A 15,851-nucleotide genomic window follows, 5' to 3' on the forward strand; every position below is an offset into this window, starting at 1 on the left:
ACAGTCAGCAGGCACATTGTAGCCATTCAGGCTACAGTAAGCCCTGGAGCCCCACCCCCCCTTATATAAGGCAGCCTCCGGCGGCCATTACAGTCACTCGTGTGCCTGCTAGAGAGAGGAAAGGGACAGCTGCTGCAGACTTTTTCTCTTAGGGACAGATTAGTTAGGTTCTAGGCTGCTTTGCTTGTTCCTGACTGATTAATATTGCTTTTAAAGCACCCAGCAACAGCTCTTTTCAGAGCTCAACCTGTACATTTTTTTTTCTGACACTTTTGTTGCATGCACAGCCTTGCTAATTGATAGTGTGTGTGCCACTGCCAGCAGCCCAGCACATTCAGTGACTGACTGCCTGTGTGTGTGACAGGGAGCTGCACATTGTACTACCCAGTACTGCATATACCCCAGTACCTGTTGTGTTTACTTAACCCACCTCATCACTGCATATACCTAGCTTTGTGTTGAGTGAACCCAGCTCACTGCATCTAACTACCCAGTACCTGTTGTGTTTACTTAACCCACCTCATCACTGCATATACCTAGCGTTGTGTTGAGTGAACCCAGCTCACTGCATCTAAGTCTAACTACCTGTTGTGTTGAGTGAGAACCCACCTCACTGCATCTTAAGTACCTTTACTGTATACTGTTCAGTGAACCCAGCTCACTGCATCTAACTACCTGTTGTGTTGAGTGATAACCCACCTCACTGCATCTTAAGTACCTTTACTGTTGAGTGAACCCAGCTCACTGCATCTAACTACCCAGTACCTGTTGTGTTTACTTAACCCACCTCATCACTGCATATACCTAGCCTTGTGTTGAGTGAACCCAGCTCACTGCATCTAATTACCTGTTGTGTTGAGTGAGAACCCACCTCACTGCATCTTAAGTACCTTTACTGTTGAGTGAACCCAGCTCATTGCATCTAACTACCTGTTGTGTTGAGTGTGAACTCACCTGGCCACCTCACTGCATCTAACTACCTGTTGTGTTGAGTGAGAACCCACCTCACTGCATCTTAAGTACCTTTACTGTTGAGTGAACCCAGCTCACTGCATCTAACTACCTGTTGTGTTGAGTGTGAACCCACCTGGCCACCTCACTGCATCTAACTACCTGTTGTGTTGAGTGAGAACCCACCTCACTGCATCTTAAGTACCTTTACTGTTGAGTGAACCCAGCTCACTGCATCTAACTACCTGTTGTGTTGAGTGTGAACCCACCTCACTGCATCTAACTACCTGTTGTGTTGAGTGAGAACCCACCTCACTGCATCTTAAGTACCTTTACTGTTGAGTGAACCCAGCTCACTGCATCTAACTACCCAGTACCTGTTGTGTTTACTTAACCCACCTCATCACTGCATATACCTAGCCTTGTGTTGAGTGAACCCAGCTCACTGCATCTAATTACCTGTTGTGTTGAGTGTGAACCCACCTGGCCACCTCACTGCATCTAACTACCTGTTGTGTTGAGTGAGAACCCACCTCACTGCATCTTAAGTACCTTTACTGTTGAGTGAACCCAGCTCACTGCATCTAACTACCTGTTGTGTTGAGTGTGAACCCACCTGGCCACCTCACTGCATCTAACTACCTGTTGTGTTGAGTGAGAACCCACCTCACTGCATATAGCTAGCATACCCCCGAGATGGACAAAATGGACAAACCAGGTAGAGGAAGAGGTAGAGGCAGACCCAGAGGAAGGCCACCAGGCACCGGCAGGTCTGTGGCTGTGCGAGGTGGTGTTGCTGTGATTTCATGCGGACCTGCCCCAAAATACAGTGCTCAGAAGAAGGCACGTGCCATCACTTCCCAAAATCGTGAGGAGGTGATTGAGTATTTAACACAGAACACCTCATCTCCCGCAGCCACCAGCGCTACAACAAGCACCACATCCGCTGCATTTGACACTTCGCAGGAGTTATTTGGTGGTGGTGGTGAAATCACTGATTCCCAGCCACTACTGCAACAACAACAAGAAGGCACAGGTACACCACCTCATACGTCTGAGTTAGGTGGCGATAGTATGGACGTAACGTGTGTGGATGGGGATGATGGTGGACCACCTGAAGTTGGTGCACTTGAGGAGGTGTCTGAGGAAAGCGCAGCTGGCCAGGAGGATTATGATGACGATTATACGGATACCACATATGTTCCCGGTAGAGGAGATGACCAGGGGGACAGTTCAGAGGAGGAGTCAGAGAGGAGTAGGAGGAGACGACTCCATGATAGAAGCAGAGGGAGCTCGTCCTCAGAAACAGCTGGGGGCAGTGTCCGGTGCCATGTATCACCAGCTATGGCCAGGGAGCACACATGCCCTTCAACGTCAGCTGCTGCTGATGCCACCGTAGCGCCATCACCCCAGGGGGGCTCAGCGGTTTGGAAATTTTTTCACGTGTGTGTCTCAGATCGGAGCAAAGCCATCTGTTGTCTCTGCCAGCAAAAATTGAGCCGTGGAAAGGCCAACTGTCACGTAGGGACAAGTGCTTTACGAAGGCACCTGGAGAGAAGGCACAAACAGCTATGGCAAGAACACCTGAGGAAAAGAAGCACCCCTCAAAAGACAAGCACCGGAGAACAACCGTGGCAGCCGTCACAGGGGGCTTCTGCTGCTCCACGTTCCCATGGTATTGTTCGTGGCTGGGGGGAGGAAGAATGGATACACTTTTAAACAATTTAAAAATACAACCATCTAAACTTTCAAACAATTTAAAAATACAACCATCTAAACTTTCAAACAATTTAAAAATACAACCATCTAAACTTTCAAACAATTTAAAAATACAACCATCTATCATTTTCAAAAAATTTAAAAAAAGGGCAAAAAAACTTGCCCTCCGTAAAACATTCTTGGCAAATGCTTTCGACTTGGTTTGTCTTCCGCTGGCTCAAGGGTCCATCTGACCACAGATGCCTGGTCTGCAAAGCACGGTCAGGGCAGCTACAGCATGGGTCTCAGCAGGCTCCCACTTCGGGCCGCAATCCAACCTTCATTCCCTGCGGTGACAATGGCAGACTTGCCCTCCATAACGGATTCCCGTTAAAGGATTTAAAGTTAATTCATTTCAAATACACAGCAGGGCCTCGAAAGTCTGCCTCCTGTATTGTTATTTTTGGTCACTACCTCGGGGCGGGCGTGCATGCCTACCTGCTGCCCTCCTTGGATGTGTAGTGGTAGCCGTTTCTCAGGCTCCACACCGGATTCCATCCCTCATTCCCCGGCCATTACCCGGGGTCACAAATGACAGACTTGCCCGCCTCCATATGATTCTCGTGAAAGCAATGTGGTGTCATCTTTGCCCGCCATAACTGGTTCTCGTTAAAGGATTTAAAGTACATTCATTTCAAATACACAGCAGGGCCTCGAAAGTCCGCCTCCTGTATTGTTATTTTTGGTCACTACCTCGGGGCGGGCGTGCATGCCTACCTGCTGCCCTCCTTGGATGTGTAGTGGTAGCCGTTTCTCAGGCTCCACACCGGATTCCATCCCTCATTCCCCGGCCATTACCCGGGGTCACAAATGACAGACTTGCCCGCCTCCATATGATTCTCGTGAAAGCAATGTGGTGTCATCTTTGCCCGCCATAACTGGTTCTCGTTAAAGGATTTAAAGTACATTCATTTCAAATACACAGCAGGGCCTCGAAAGTCCTCCTCCTGTATTGTTATTTTTGGTCACTACCTCGGGGCGGGCGGGCGGGCGTGCATGCCTGCCCGCTGCCCTCCTTGGATGTGTAGTGGTAGCCGTTGCTCAGGCTCCACACCGGATTCAAACCTCTCATTCCCCGGCCATTACCCGGGGTCACAATGGCAGACTTGCCCGCCTCCACAGGATTCTCATTGTAGCGGTACTGAACAAGTACACAGCAAGTAGAAAATGTAAATTAAAAACAAAACGTAAGCTTTTTAACAATGCCATGGAAAGTTGAGAAGGAAGTCACACATTACCTGACATCACTGAGTGAGGAAGAGCAATCATGCCATGTTGCGCAGTAGTCCAGCATGGCCGTCACTACACAAACAGCTGTTTGCGGTGCGTTACACAGTGAGTTTGGTGTGTCAGTGTGAAGCAGTACTCTAATTACACTCCCTGTTTGATGTATACACATGCAAGATGTTTGAAAGCACGTTAGGCCTGCAATTTAGCATTCAATGTGATTTCTGCCCTTAAAACGCTGCTTTGCGTCACATCCAGATTTTTCACCGGGACTTTTGGCGTGTATCCCACTCCGCCATGCCCCCCTCCAGGTGTTAGACCCCTTGAAACATCTTTTCCATCACTTTTGTGGCCAGCATAATTTTTTCTATTTTTCAAAGTTCGCCTCCCCATTGAAGTCTATTGCGGTTCGCGAATTTTTCCGCGAACCGAACCTTCTGCGGAAGTTCGCGAACCCGGTTCGCGAACCGAAAATCGGAGGTTCGCGACATCTCTAATTGTCGCGACCAATGCTCGGTACACACGATACAATTTTCTGTCAGATCTACCTGCCAGATAATTTTTTTCAACATGTCCGATCTCAATTCCGAACGATTTTCCGATCGATTTTCGAATTGATGATAAATTCAGATCAGATATGTTGGAAAAAAATCAATCTGGCAGGTAAGTCTGCCAGAAAATTGTATCGTGTGTACCTAGCATTAAGGGTCAGTTAGTGACAAACAGTTCAAAGCTTTCTGCAAATGTCACCACTGTATAAATACATAATAAATCTTTACTTAGGCATTCAAAACACAGCACAGACATTCCGCCTAGGCAATCTAAACACTTAACATCAGTTTGAGTGTCATTTGATTAGACTCTTTTGTTGCCTCGGTATAAGCGAATTATCTGTTCATAAAAAGTATCTGAATGTTTCCTTCACCTCATTTGAACTGAAAAAGTTTCTTGTAATAGAAGTGAAACGTTTTCTAGAAGCTACAAACACATTCTGTTTTTCAGAACAGCACAAATGTATTCAGGCAATGTCCTTACCATGCATAGTTTTCTTGCTAGCTTTCCAAACTTTATAGGTTCCTTCTCCAGGCATGATACCGAAAATTACACATTTACTGATTTCAAGCGTTTTGTAAAAAAGAAAAAGTCTAGTTCATAAGGATTAAGAGCATGGAAGCAGGTCTCGCTATGGTATAATAGTAAAGCACATACTGCTAGTAAAGATTCTAATCAGCTTTCAACCACTTTACCCCCAGCGGTGCGGATATCTCCGTCCCTTTTTCCACCCTGTAAACACCAGGGACAGAGATATCCGCACCTCCCACTGCTCCCGCCGATATCCGAGCTCCTGCTCGCTCGTGCACGTGCCCCCAGCGCTCATGCATGCCGCTGCCCGCTCACCCGGAGATCAATGAACGGGAAAAAACGTTCCCGTTCGTTGATCTAAGCCCCCGCAATGATCGGCTGCTTCTATGAGAAGCAGCGCGATCATTGTGATTTTCCCAGCCTCATTGTGCTTCCTGTAAGCGTACTTCCGGACGCTTACAGGTTTCATAAACAAGAAGTTACTGTGGCCATCTTGTGGCCAAATAGTAAAACTACACCCTAAAGCATTTTTCATATACAAATACATTCGTTTTAAGGTAAAAATTAACTCATTACCTTCCACAATCCCCAATGTATTTTTTTTGTAATAAAAAAAAAAATTACATTTAAATAAAATGCATAAATAGTTACCTTAGGGACTGAACTTTTTAAATATTTATGTCAAGAGGGTATAACACTGTTACTTTATAAACTACAGGATTGTAATTAGTGATGGACGCAAAACTGAAAAAAATGCACCTTTATTTTCAAATAAAATATTGGCGCCAAACATTGTGATAGGGACATAATTTAATTGATTTTATAACCGGGACAAATGGGCAAATAAATTTCATGGGTTTTGTCATGCATTATTTAAAAACTATAATGGCCGAAAACTGAAAAGTAATTAATTTTTTCCCACATTTTTTCCTATTTTCCCATTAAAACATATTTAGAATAAAATAATTCTTGGCATAATGTCCCACCTAAAGAAAGCCTAATTGGTGGCGAAAAAAAACAAGATCTAGTTCATTTCAGTGTGATAAGTAATGATAAAGTTATAGACAAATGAATGGAAGGAGCGCTGAAAGGTGAAAATTGCTCTGGTGCTCAAGGGGTAAAATCCCTCAGTTGTGAAGTGGTTAAGATCAGGACTCATGAAGCAAGGTGAAACATTTGCATCAGGTGGCAGAGATTACAGGGGCAGCATGTTTGTACTGTGCTTACACTAACAGCATGCAGTCAGAGTATTAGGAGAAGCGAGAGGAGAGCGAGGTGAAGAGGTCATCATTGGGGTAAAGCAGCTTGTTGTGCTGTGTGAGGGGTCTGACAGTGAGTGAGGAGCAGGGACGGATCTAGACCAGTTTGCGCCTAGGGCAAGGTCAGGTTTTGGCGCCTAAACTGCCATTCCCCATCCAGTTTTGGCGCCTAAAGGTCAGGTTTTGGTGCCTAAAGATCAGGTTTTGGCGCCTAAACTGCCATTCCCCATCCAAATTTTGCCGCCTTTTTAACAATTCAACAAACTGCGTCTGGGGCAAGAGACCCGTCTGCCCCCCCCCCCCCCCCCTAGATCCATCCCTGGTGAGGAGGGGGGAGAATGTAGAGCAGCAGTGTTTCATTTGACTTGCACAGCAGAAGGGAGGAGGTGGCACTGCTGTCCTGACTGAGGAGGAATGGAGTGGCTGAGGGTGAGCAGTTTGTTTGTCACAGACTCACAGCCAGCCAGTGTGCTATTGTGTTGAGCTGCAGCATGTCATGTGAGAACATTAAATGACGCAGAGTAAATTGTCGGGTGCTGTGGATCATTCCAAATCAGGGGGGGCATCATCACAAGTTTGCCTCAGGCAGCAAAAAGTCTGGAACCGGCCCTGATTAAGATTATCTGAAATTTTGTGTACATTTTCGCAATTATAGCCATACGTAATTACAATTTGTATATTCAATTGATTTTGTATAGCCCATTCGTAATTGTGGTTTGTGGGTCATTTTTTATAATTATCACATCATTTCCTGCCGACTTTAGCGGTAAATAGCAAAGTCTCCATACATGCTATCGTCACCAAAGTTGCTACGTATTTTAAAGGGGAATAGTGGGAACAAATTCAAAAAAAAATATTTTTTCAAAAAAAAAACTTTACAATTTTAAAATTGCAAAGCAAAAATAGTTTTTAAACTCAATGTGGCTAAATGACAGTTTAAAATTAATTTTTCCTTTGCAATTTTTGAAATCGATTTTCTCAAAAACTACAGGGTTTTTTTGTTCCCACTATTTTCCTTAAAGAGACACTGAAGCGATAAAAAAAAACAAAAAAACATGATATAATGAATTGGTTGTGTAGTACGGATAATTACTAGAAGATTAGTAGCAAAGAAAATATTCTCATATTTTTATTTTCAGTTATATAGTGTGTTTTATAACATTGCATCATTCTCTAATATTTGCAGTTTACACACTACTCAGCATTCAAAATGATTTTACAGAGCAGGCCAGTGAACTATTGACCTCTCCTCTGGCAGAGAAAAAGAAAATTCTTCACTGACAGTTAAGATAATAAACTTCAGAAGACAGCCCTCTCTGCCACTTTGAAAGTGGTCAGAGCTTAATGGCTTTTTTGCATAGAGATAACAAGTGGAGTTTCTTAGGGCCCTTTTCCACTAGCAGTCGCTAGCGTTCACGCTGAACGCTAGCGATTGCTGAATCGCAATTCCGCCGATTTCCCGACGTTTGCGGCCGCGATTTTGCTATGCTATCCACTGCATAGCAAAATCGCGGCAAATATCGTTCCGCCGCGCGTTCGCGTCAAAAACGAATCGCGGTAGTGGAAATGACCTACCGCGATTCCTATGTTAAAAAGCAAACCGTAGCGATTGTAAAATCGCTAGCGGTTTGCGACTTTACGATTCGGATTGCGCTGGTGGAAAAGGGCCCTTAAAGAGGATCTGTAACATCAAAAAATCCCCTGAGGGGTACTCACCTCGGGTGGGGGAAGCCTCCGGATCCTAATGAGGCTTCCCACGCCGTCCTCCATCCCTCAGGGGTCTCGCTGCAGTCCTCCGAGAATAATGACGTCAATATTTACCTTCCCGGCTCCTGCACAGGCGCTCTGACGGCTGTCGGCTCCGAACTACACGGAAATACCCGATCGCCGTCGGGTCTGCTCTACTGCGCAGGCACAAGTTTCCGGCGCCTGCGCAGTAGAGCGGACCCAACTGAGATCGGGTATTTCCGTGTAGTTCGGAGCCGAAAGCCGCAACAGCGCCCCCGCTGGAGCCAGCAAAGGTAAATATTGAACTGACAGTCGGGTCTGTCGCCGGCTGTTCGGAGGGCTGCAGCGAGACCCCCGTGGGACAGAGGACGGCGTGGGAAGCCTCATTAGGATCTGGAGGCTTCCCCCACCCGAGGTGAGTACCCCCCAGGGGATCTTTTTGACGTTACAGAGTCTCTTTAACTCTTCCTGTACTGGAAACAATTAGACTTGTGTCTCTGCTCCTAATGTTTTATTTCTTAGCTGTACTACACATACAAATCATTATATCATCATTTTTTTTCGCTTCAGTGTCTCTTTAATATTGGTAGCAATTTTGTTGTTGATAGCATCTATGTGGGCTTTGCTATTAACCTCTAAAGTCGGCACAAAATGACACGAAAATCATGTGAAATTGTGAAATTACGATTCCTGATTACATTTGTAAACAAAACTAATTATGATTATCCCCCAAATTTTTCATTGCAATTTCGAATTATAATGGGAAATTACAATTATGTGAAATTTGTGCTCATCGCTATGTACTGCCAAGATAAATAGATAGGCGTAAAATTACCCAAAATCGCCCATGAGTTTTACACTGGCTGGGAATTCCGCTACGATGCCACCCAAAGAGGAGCCTGCTGTACAAATCAAACAAAAAACATGTTGCAATATAGACTCCTCCTTTTAGTTTACTCCGACTCTGTTGCATAGGCATGTTCACAGCGTCGCATATACTGTCTATCCATTTTAGCCTCTTCGCTAAAATGATTTCGGATTGGCTACTTCTGCCTCAGCACAAGGGAAACAAGCTAGTGCGTCTGTGCAGGCAGGCTACGTCTGCTGTTATTGTTGATGTACGTTTTTGGGTGCTACGAAGTGCCTGATAAAGAAGGAGGGGGGGGGGGGGTAGCCTCATGGATCCAAAAGTATCTGTTTTTTTAATTTTTAAACGTTACAAGTATACTTTAAAGTAGGGATGGAAGACAGCAGGTTTAGGCCTGGTTCACATTGGCGTTTTTTCCGGACCGGAACGTATACTGTACAAACGGAACGGATGTGAAAGGATCCAATGTTAACCTATGGATCCATTCACATGCGTCCGCTGGTACGGATACAATCCGGTCACCGGATCTACAAATTGCTGCAGGCCCTAATTTTCCGGACTGTTCTGCCCAACGGAACGGATCCGGACAAAAAATGCTGCAGCATTGGTGCAATGGGAAACGGAACGTTTCTTCACACTAGTGAAGAAACGGACCGTTCCACGGGGGATGGGGGCATGTCCCAACGCGAATCTAGCGACGGGAGGGTGAGGGAGGGTGCAGCAGCCAGGCGGGTGGGTGAGGGAGGGTTTATACATACCTAATCTTCCTAATCTTTCACATAGTGAAAACGGATTTGATCAATGATTGATCCGTTTTCACTTAGCAAATACATACCTAATCTTCCGTAGCAGCCGGCGGTAGAGGCTTCCGTCTTCTTCTTGTGACTACATGACGCGTCATGCGACTAGTCACATGATGCGCAGTGTAATCACAGCGGAAGAAGAGGAAGCCTCTACCGCCGGCTGCTACGGAAGATTAGGTATGTATTTGCTAAGTGAAAACGGATCAATCATTGATCAAATCCGTTTTCACTATGTGAACCGGGCCGCGGACAGAGCCATCCGGATCCGGTGAAGCGGAGACTGGATCCGCTCACCGGATCCTTTTGGCTCTAAAACGCAATGTGAACCGGGCCTTAGTGAAGAAGGTTATTAAAGTACACCTAAAGCCAATGAAAAAGATCCAGATTATTTTACCTGGGGCTCCTACCAGCCTCCAGCAGATGCCCTGTGCCCACCCACGCTGTGACACCGATACCGATCTTCTGGTCAAAGCCACCCTGTCTACTGAGACGCTTACACCCTCCTTGGGATCTCCTGGTCTGCCATGACCTGGGTGATGTATATATACACTCCTATACCTTTGCAACAGCCACCACCAGCATCATTTAAGTAGATGGCCATATTCAATTGCAATTGTTTGTTGTATATGTTATGGCCAAAACCAGAAATCGGCCACAGTGGGAATTGGCCGTCTATTTCTAGAACTGACCGATTTGACGTCAGCCAAAGTCCAAAATGCTGAAAATTTCTGACATTGGACGGCCAGTTTGCAAAATGCCCAAAGTCAGTCGGCCAAAGTCCAAAACGCACAAATCCCAGAACATCCTGGGTCCTGTCCAGCACCATGAATGGCAATCGGAACTTCCTCTCTGCTCTGAAAGCTACACAACACCATAATAATCTTTATATTTGTATTTATATAGCGCAGAAATCTTCCGCTTTGCAGAGTTTGTCTTTTCACTTAACTGTCCCTCAGAGAGGCTCACAATCTAATCTCTACCTTAGTCTTATGTCTATGTATGTATCGAGTAGTGTATATATCTTACTCTAGGCCCAATTTTTTTGGGGGGGAAGCCAATTAACTTACCTGTATTTTTTGGGGATGTGGGAGGAAACTGGAGTGTCCGAAGGAAACCCACGCAGCCACGGCGATAACATACAAACTCTGTGCAGATAGTGCCCTGTCTGGGATTTGAACTGGTGACCCAGCGTTGCAAGGGGAGAGTGCAAACCACTACGCCTCTGTGCTGTACCAAATGTCGATATTTTGTGTATGCCATTGTCCCTGTTATGTTCCCATGTTTATTTCTTATTCTGTACAGCGCTACGGAATATGTTTGCACTTTATAAATCAATAATAATCATGTGTTTGTGGAGTGAGAGTCTTACCTGTCCTCTCTTTGCAGGTCGGAGAATTCAGAGCGCATGCCGCCGAATGGACAGCCAATGTCACAGCCGAGTTCAAAGAGACTAGAAGGCGCTTAAGCGTGGAGATCTACGACAAGTTCCAGAGGGCTACCTCTATTAAACGGAAACTATCAGCTGAGTTGGGCATGAACCCCAACCAGGAGATGATGACCCCGTGCAAGAGAACCTTGTCCGTCAATCATCTGTGTAGCGAAAAAGAGACCCTGACGGCTCTGCACAAATGTGACAGTATCTACATGAACGGCCTGACTCCGCACTGTGCCAACGAGGAGATCGCCGTCATCGAGAACTTCAAGTAGCGCGCGTGCAAACGCGCTCGCACCCGTCGCCCAACTGCTACATACGCCATAGTCTAAGACGACCAGCATTTCTGCCTGCATGAGCTCGGGAAACGAAGTAGAAAGACGATCAAATGTTTATCAAACGCATAGTTAATAATGACAACATCTATTGCCTTTCTATGCCCAGACTGTTTTCATTTTGGTTTTTTTTCTAACGTGCCATAAAACTTGTTGCAACTTTACAGAAATATAATCTTAATAATATTGGTAATCCTTTTAAAGTTCAGGAATCGGGATCGGCCTGGCGAAAGGAATGGATTGTTCCAAGGACTTCATTTTTGTAACTGGAAAAAAAACACAGAGCCAGTTTTAACTGCTTCAAGATACTGTACAGCCTTTAACCTAAGAAACTTCATATCAGTGCCTTATAACGTATAGAAACACAACCTACATAGCTGTTCTTTTTCTTTCTTTCTTTTTTTTTTTATTTTTTTTTTTATTTAAAGCGGAATATAACCCTGCATTTCAACATTGTTCTAAAACATTATTTACAGCATATTATATGCAACTAGCATTTTTTTTTTTTTTACTAGACCAGCATTGGAAGGGTTAAACACAGAGGTTTAAAGTCGTGGAGAGATATGCAGAAGTTCAGATAGATACATTCTATTTAGTCAAATGTATCTATTAAGATATGTTACACACTCTTTGGCTGTCCTCCAACTCCTTCTCAGTCAGAGAGATGAGTCACATTCAACACTTAAGCTGAGTACACACGTACGATAACGATCGTTCGAAAACGAACGATAACGACAATCGGACCGATAATCGTGCGCTCCAAATTTTCCAACGATCGTTTTTTTGGACGATAACGACCGTTATCGTTCAATCCGACCGATCCAACCCGGCGGATTTTTTCGAAAGATAATCGTTCAATCGTTGCAGTGTGTACAAAGATCGTCCGATAACGCATGTTCTTATTGCCTGTCATAACGTCACTTCCGTTTGCGCACCATTTTTTAATCGTTCGTCGTTCAGTACTTTATACTTATATCGCTCACGTGTGTACACAATCGTTCATTACGAACGATCTTTTCAGTCTAATTTGAATATCGTGTAAACGTCACGAATCGTTCGTAACGAACGATCTTTATCGGACGTCTATACGAACCCTAAGATACATTTTGTTTACATAAATGTATCTATTTCAGGTTCAGATGCGTCTGCAGAAATCTCCAGGAACTTTAAAGCCCTGTGTAACCCTTCCAATGCTGGTCTAGTAAAAAAAAAATGCTGTTGCATATAATATACTGTAAATAATGTTTTAGAGCAAAGTTGAAATGCAGAGTTATATTCCGCTTTAAGCTGAGGAATGTATTTTATTGGCTTATTCATGTTGATTTGATGAATAACTACAGCAGTGCCTCAAATGCACTAGGCAGGAATGAATGGGAGGAGTTAAGCATGTAAAGGTTAACTCCACCCAGCTGTTACAAGTGGAGGGTCGTAAAAGGATAATGTTTAAAATTTCAGGGGTTAAAATGTACCAATTTTAATTTGCAAATAGCAAGACAAAGGAATGTTTGTTTGTGTTCTGCTATCCCTTAGAAACCTTGGATAGCCTCTAATACGATTGGCCTAATTCCGTAAGGATCTACAGAGCAGGAAATTGCTGCAAACATTATGTAAACCCGAGAACTTGGCTTGGATATACTAAAAATTGTCTGCCATTAGATGGCGTAAGAGTGCCACTTCTACTTGGGTCATATTGCACCATTTTGGAAGTTATCGGTTGGCCCAATTGTAAGCTGAATACATTTGCATAGAGTTAGCATAAATTAATTTGCATCAACTGGAAACTATAACCGTTTAATTGACCATCTCTACAGACAATTTTAATAAGCCCAGTCCAGATTTGTACATACAAGTGAAATGTCTCATTGTTGAGGGCAATGTTGTGCAGACCAAAGTTCGACTATAAGAATGCAAAGTGCCCTATAGAGAATTATTGTATTTTATGGTTTAGTACCAAATTTCACCAGTATGTGTCATGCAAAATAGTTCATAAGTCAACAAATCATTTTCAGTGTGGATAATAATGGTCATTTTCTTTGTATTGGCCATGCATGGCAAGCAAAAGGCCATAAATCTGTCACATGTGCAACTGAACCATTCTGCCTGTGTAGTGCTTGTTAGAAGATTTCCCCATTCTTACAGAATGTTAGGTGGTTTCCCTATTCAGGTTGTTAGATAACTCATCCTTCTTATCAGATATTAGATGGATTCTTCACTTAAGATCTTGGCAGGTTTCCCTATTCATACAGCGCACTAAAGGATTTCAATACCTATACAGAATATTAATTGATTACCCCATTCCCATAGAACAGTGTTTCTCAAACCTGTCCCTGTGACTCCCCAACGGTGCATGTTTTGCAGGCAACCTCACCTATGCACGAGTGGGGTAATTAGAGTCTCAGCTAGGTGGATTCCATTTAGCTGAGACACTAATTACCTCACCTGTGCTGCTGTGCATAGGGGACATTGCCTGCAAAACATGTACCGCTGGGGAGTCATGAGGACAGGTTTGAGAAACACTGCCATAGAACATCAGATGACCTCCCCGTCCATTATATAAGATGTTTGCCAATTCTATCTGGTTGTTAGATTTCTCCATTTATACATTAAAGGGACTCCGAGCAGTGCAGAAACTATGGAAAGATGCATATCATTTTAAATCTCTCTTTCTCCTCTTTCCAATGATATATAAACCGCCGCCCTATGCCTTTTAGTTTTCGCTATTTTCGAGATTGAAATTGCAGCGGCCGCAATTTCGATCGCAAAAATAGAGAAAACTAAAAGGCATAGGGCAACGATTTAGGTGTCGCCAGAAAGAGGAGAAAGAGAGCTTTAAAATGATATCCATCTTTCCATAGTTACATTGTATTACACAGGGCGACTTTTTCTGCTGAATGGAGCTGCTGACTTTGAGAAAAAGTCGCCCTGTGTAATACAATGTAACTATGAAAAGATGGATATCATTTTAAAGCTCTCTTTCTCCTCTTTCCTACGACACCTAAATCGTCGCCCTACGCCATTTAGTTTTCTTTATTTTTGCTATCGAAATCACGGCAGTGGCAATAGGGCGGCGGTTTATATAGCATTGGAAAGAGGAGAAAGAGAGCTTTAAAATGATATGCATCTTCCCATAGTTTCTGCACTGCTCGGAGTCCCTTTAAGTTAAATTATTTCTCCATATAAAGTGTTAGATGGTTTCCCCATTCAAACAGGGTATATCCCCATCTATACATGGTTTTGGATGGTATCCCCAATCTATACACGGTGTTGGAAGGTATCCTTATCAGTACTTAGTGTGAGAAGATATCCTCATCCATACATGGTGTTGGAAGGTATCCTTATCAGTACTTAGTGTGAGAAGATATCCTCATCCATACACGGTGTTGGAAGGTATCCTTATCAGTACTTAGTGTGAGAAGATATCCTCATCCATACACGGTGTTGGAAGGTATCCTTATCAGTACTTAGTGTGAGAAGATATCCTCATCCATACAAGGTGTTGGAAGGTATCCTTATCAGTACTTAGTGTGAGAAGATATCCTCATCCATACACGGTGTTGGAAGGTATCCTTATCAGTACTTAGTGTGAGAAGATATCCTCATCCATACACGGTGTTGGAAGGTATCACCATTCGTACCTAGGGCCATATGCAATTCTCTTTCTCACCTGAGTTTTCACCTAGGAGATAATTTTTCATCTTTGATTTTAAATAACTTTCCAGTACTTTTCAACTAAAAAAGTACCAAAAAGTTGGTGGAAAAGTACTATCAAAATTATTTTAATCATTTTCTTGCCTTCTGGGGGCTTAATAGGCATTTTATTGACAAGTTTAAAAATATCACCTAGGAGAAAACACAGGTGAAAAAGTGAATTGCATATGGGCCCTAGAGTTGTAAGGTATCCCAATCCATACAGGGGGCCATATGCAATTCACTTTTTCTCCTGAGTTTTCTCCTAGGAGATAATATTTAATCTTCAATTTGTATTAACTTTTTAACACTTTGCAATAGAAAAAGTACCAAAAAGTAAGTGAAAAAGTACTATCAAAATTATTTTGAGTATTTGTTTGCATTTGAAATGCATTTTATTAGCAAATTTGAATATATCTCCCAGGAGAAAACTCAGGTGAAAAAGTGAATTGCATATGAGCCATGGTGTGAGGAGGATTCCTCATTCATATATGGCGTTGGAAGGCATCCTCATCCTTACAAGGTATTGGAAGGTACCCTCATCCATACACAGTGTGTGAGATGGATGACCTAAGTGAGCACCTGAGAGGAAGAGGTAACTGGGCATGTCTGCACACGAATAAAAAAAACTCAGGGTGGTGAAATGTAAAATTGTGGTTGGCCAGTTTACCAAAAGTTAGTAGTTTTGCTGAGGTTGCTAAGAGGTATCATTTCAGTATA

The 15,851-nt window shown here is 43.6% G+C and overlaps 1 protein-coding gene across 3 annotated transcripts in view; it reads left to right on the forward strand.

The window, feature by feature from the left end:
- Positions 1-11,815, forward strand: part of LOC137571009 (potassium channel subfamily K member 2) — a 214,511-nt gene extending 202,696 nt beyond the window's left edge. For all 3 annotated transcript variants that reach the window (XM_068279704.1, XM_068279702.1, XM_068279703.1), the window contains one exon: positions 11,064-11,815. In XM_068279704.1, coding sequence (XP_068135805.1) covers positions 11,064-11,384 — 321 coding nt within the window. In that variant the 3' untranslated portion in view covers positions 11,385-11,815. The remainder of the gene's footprint in view (positions 1-11,063) is intronic.
- The last annotated feature ends 4,036 nt before the right edge of the window (positions 11,816-15,851 follow it).

Source organism: Hyperolius riggenbachi, chromosome 4, assembly GCF_040937935.1.
Source record: "Hyperolius riggenbachi isolate aHypRig1 chromosome 4, aHypRig1.pri, whole genome shotgun sequence".
NCBI classification, from domain to species: Eukaryota; Metazoa; Chordata; class Amphibia; order Anura; family Hyperoliidae; genus Hyperolius; species Hyperolius riggenbachi.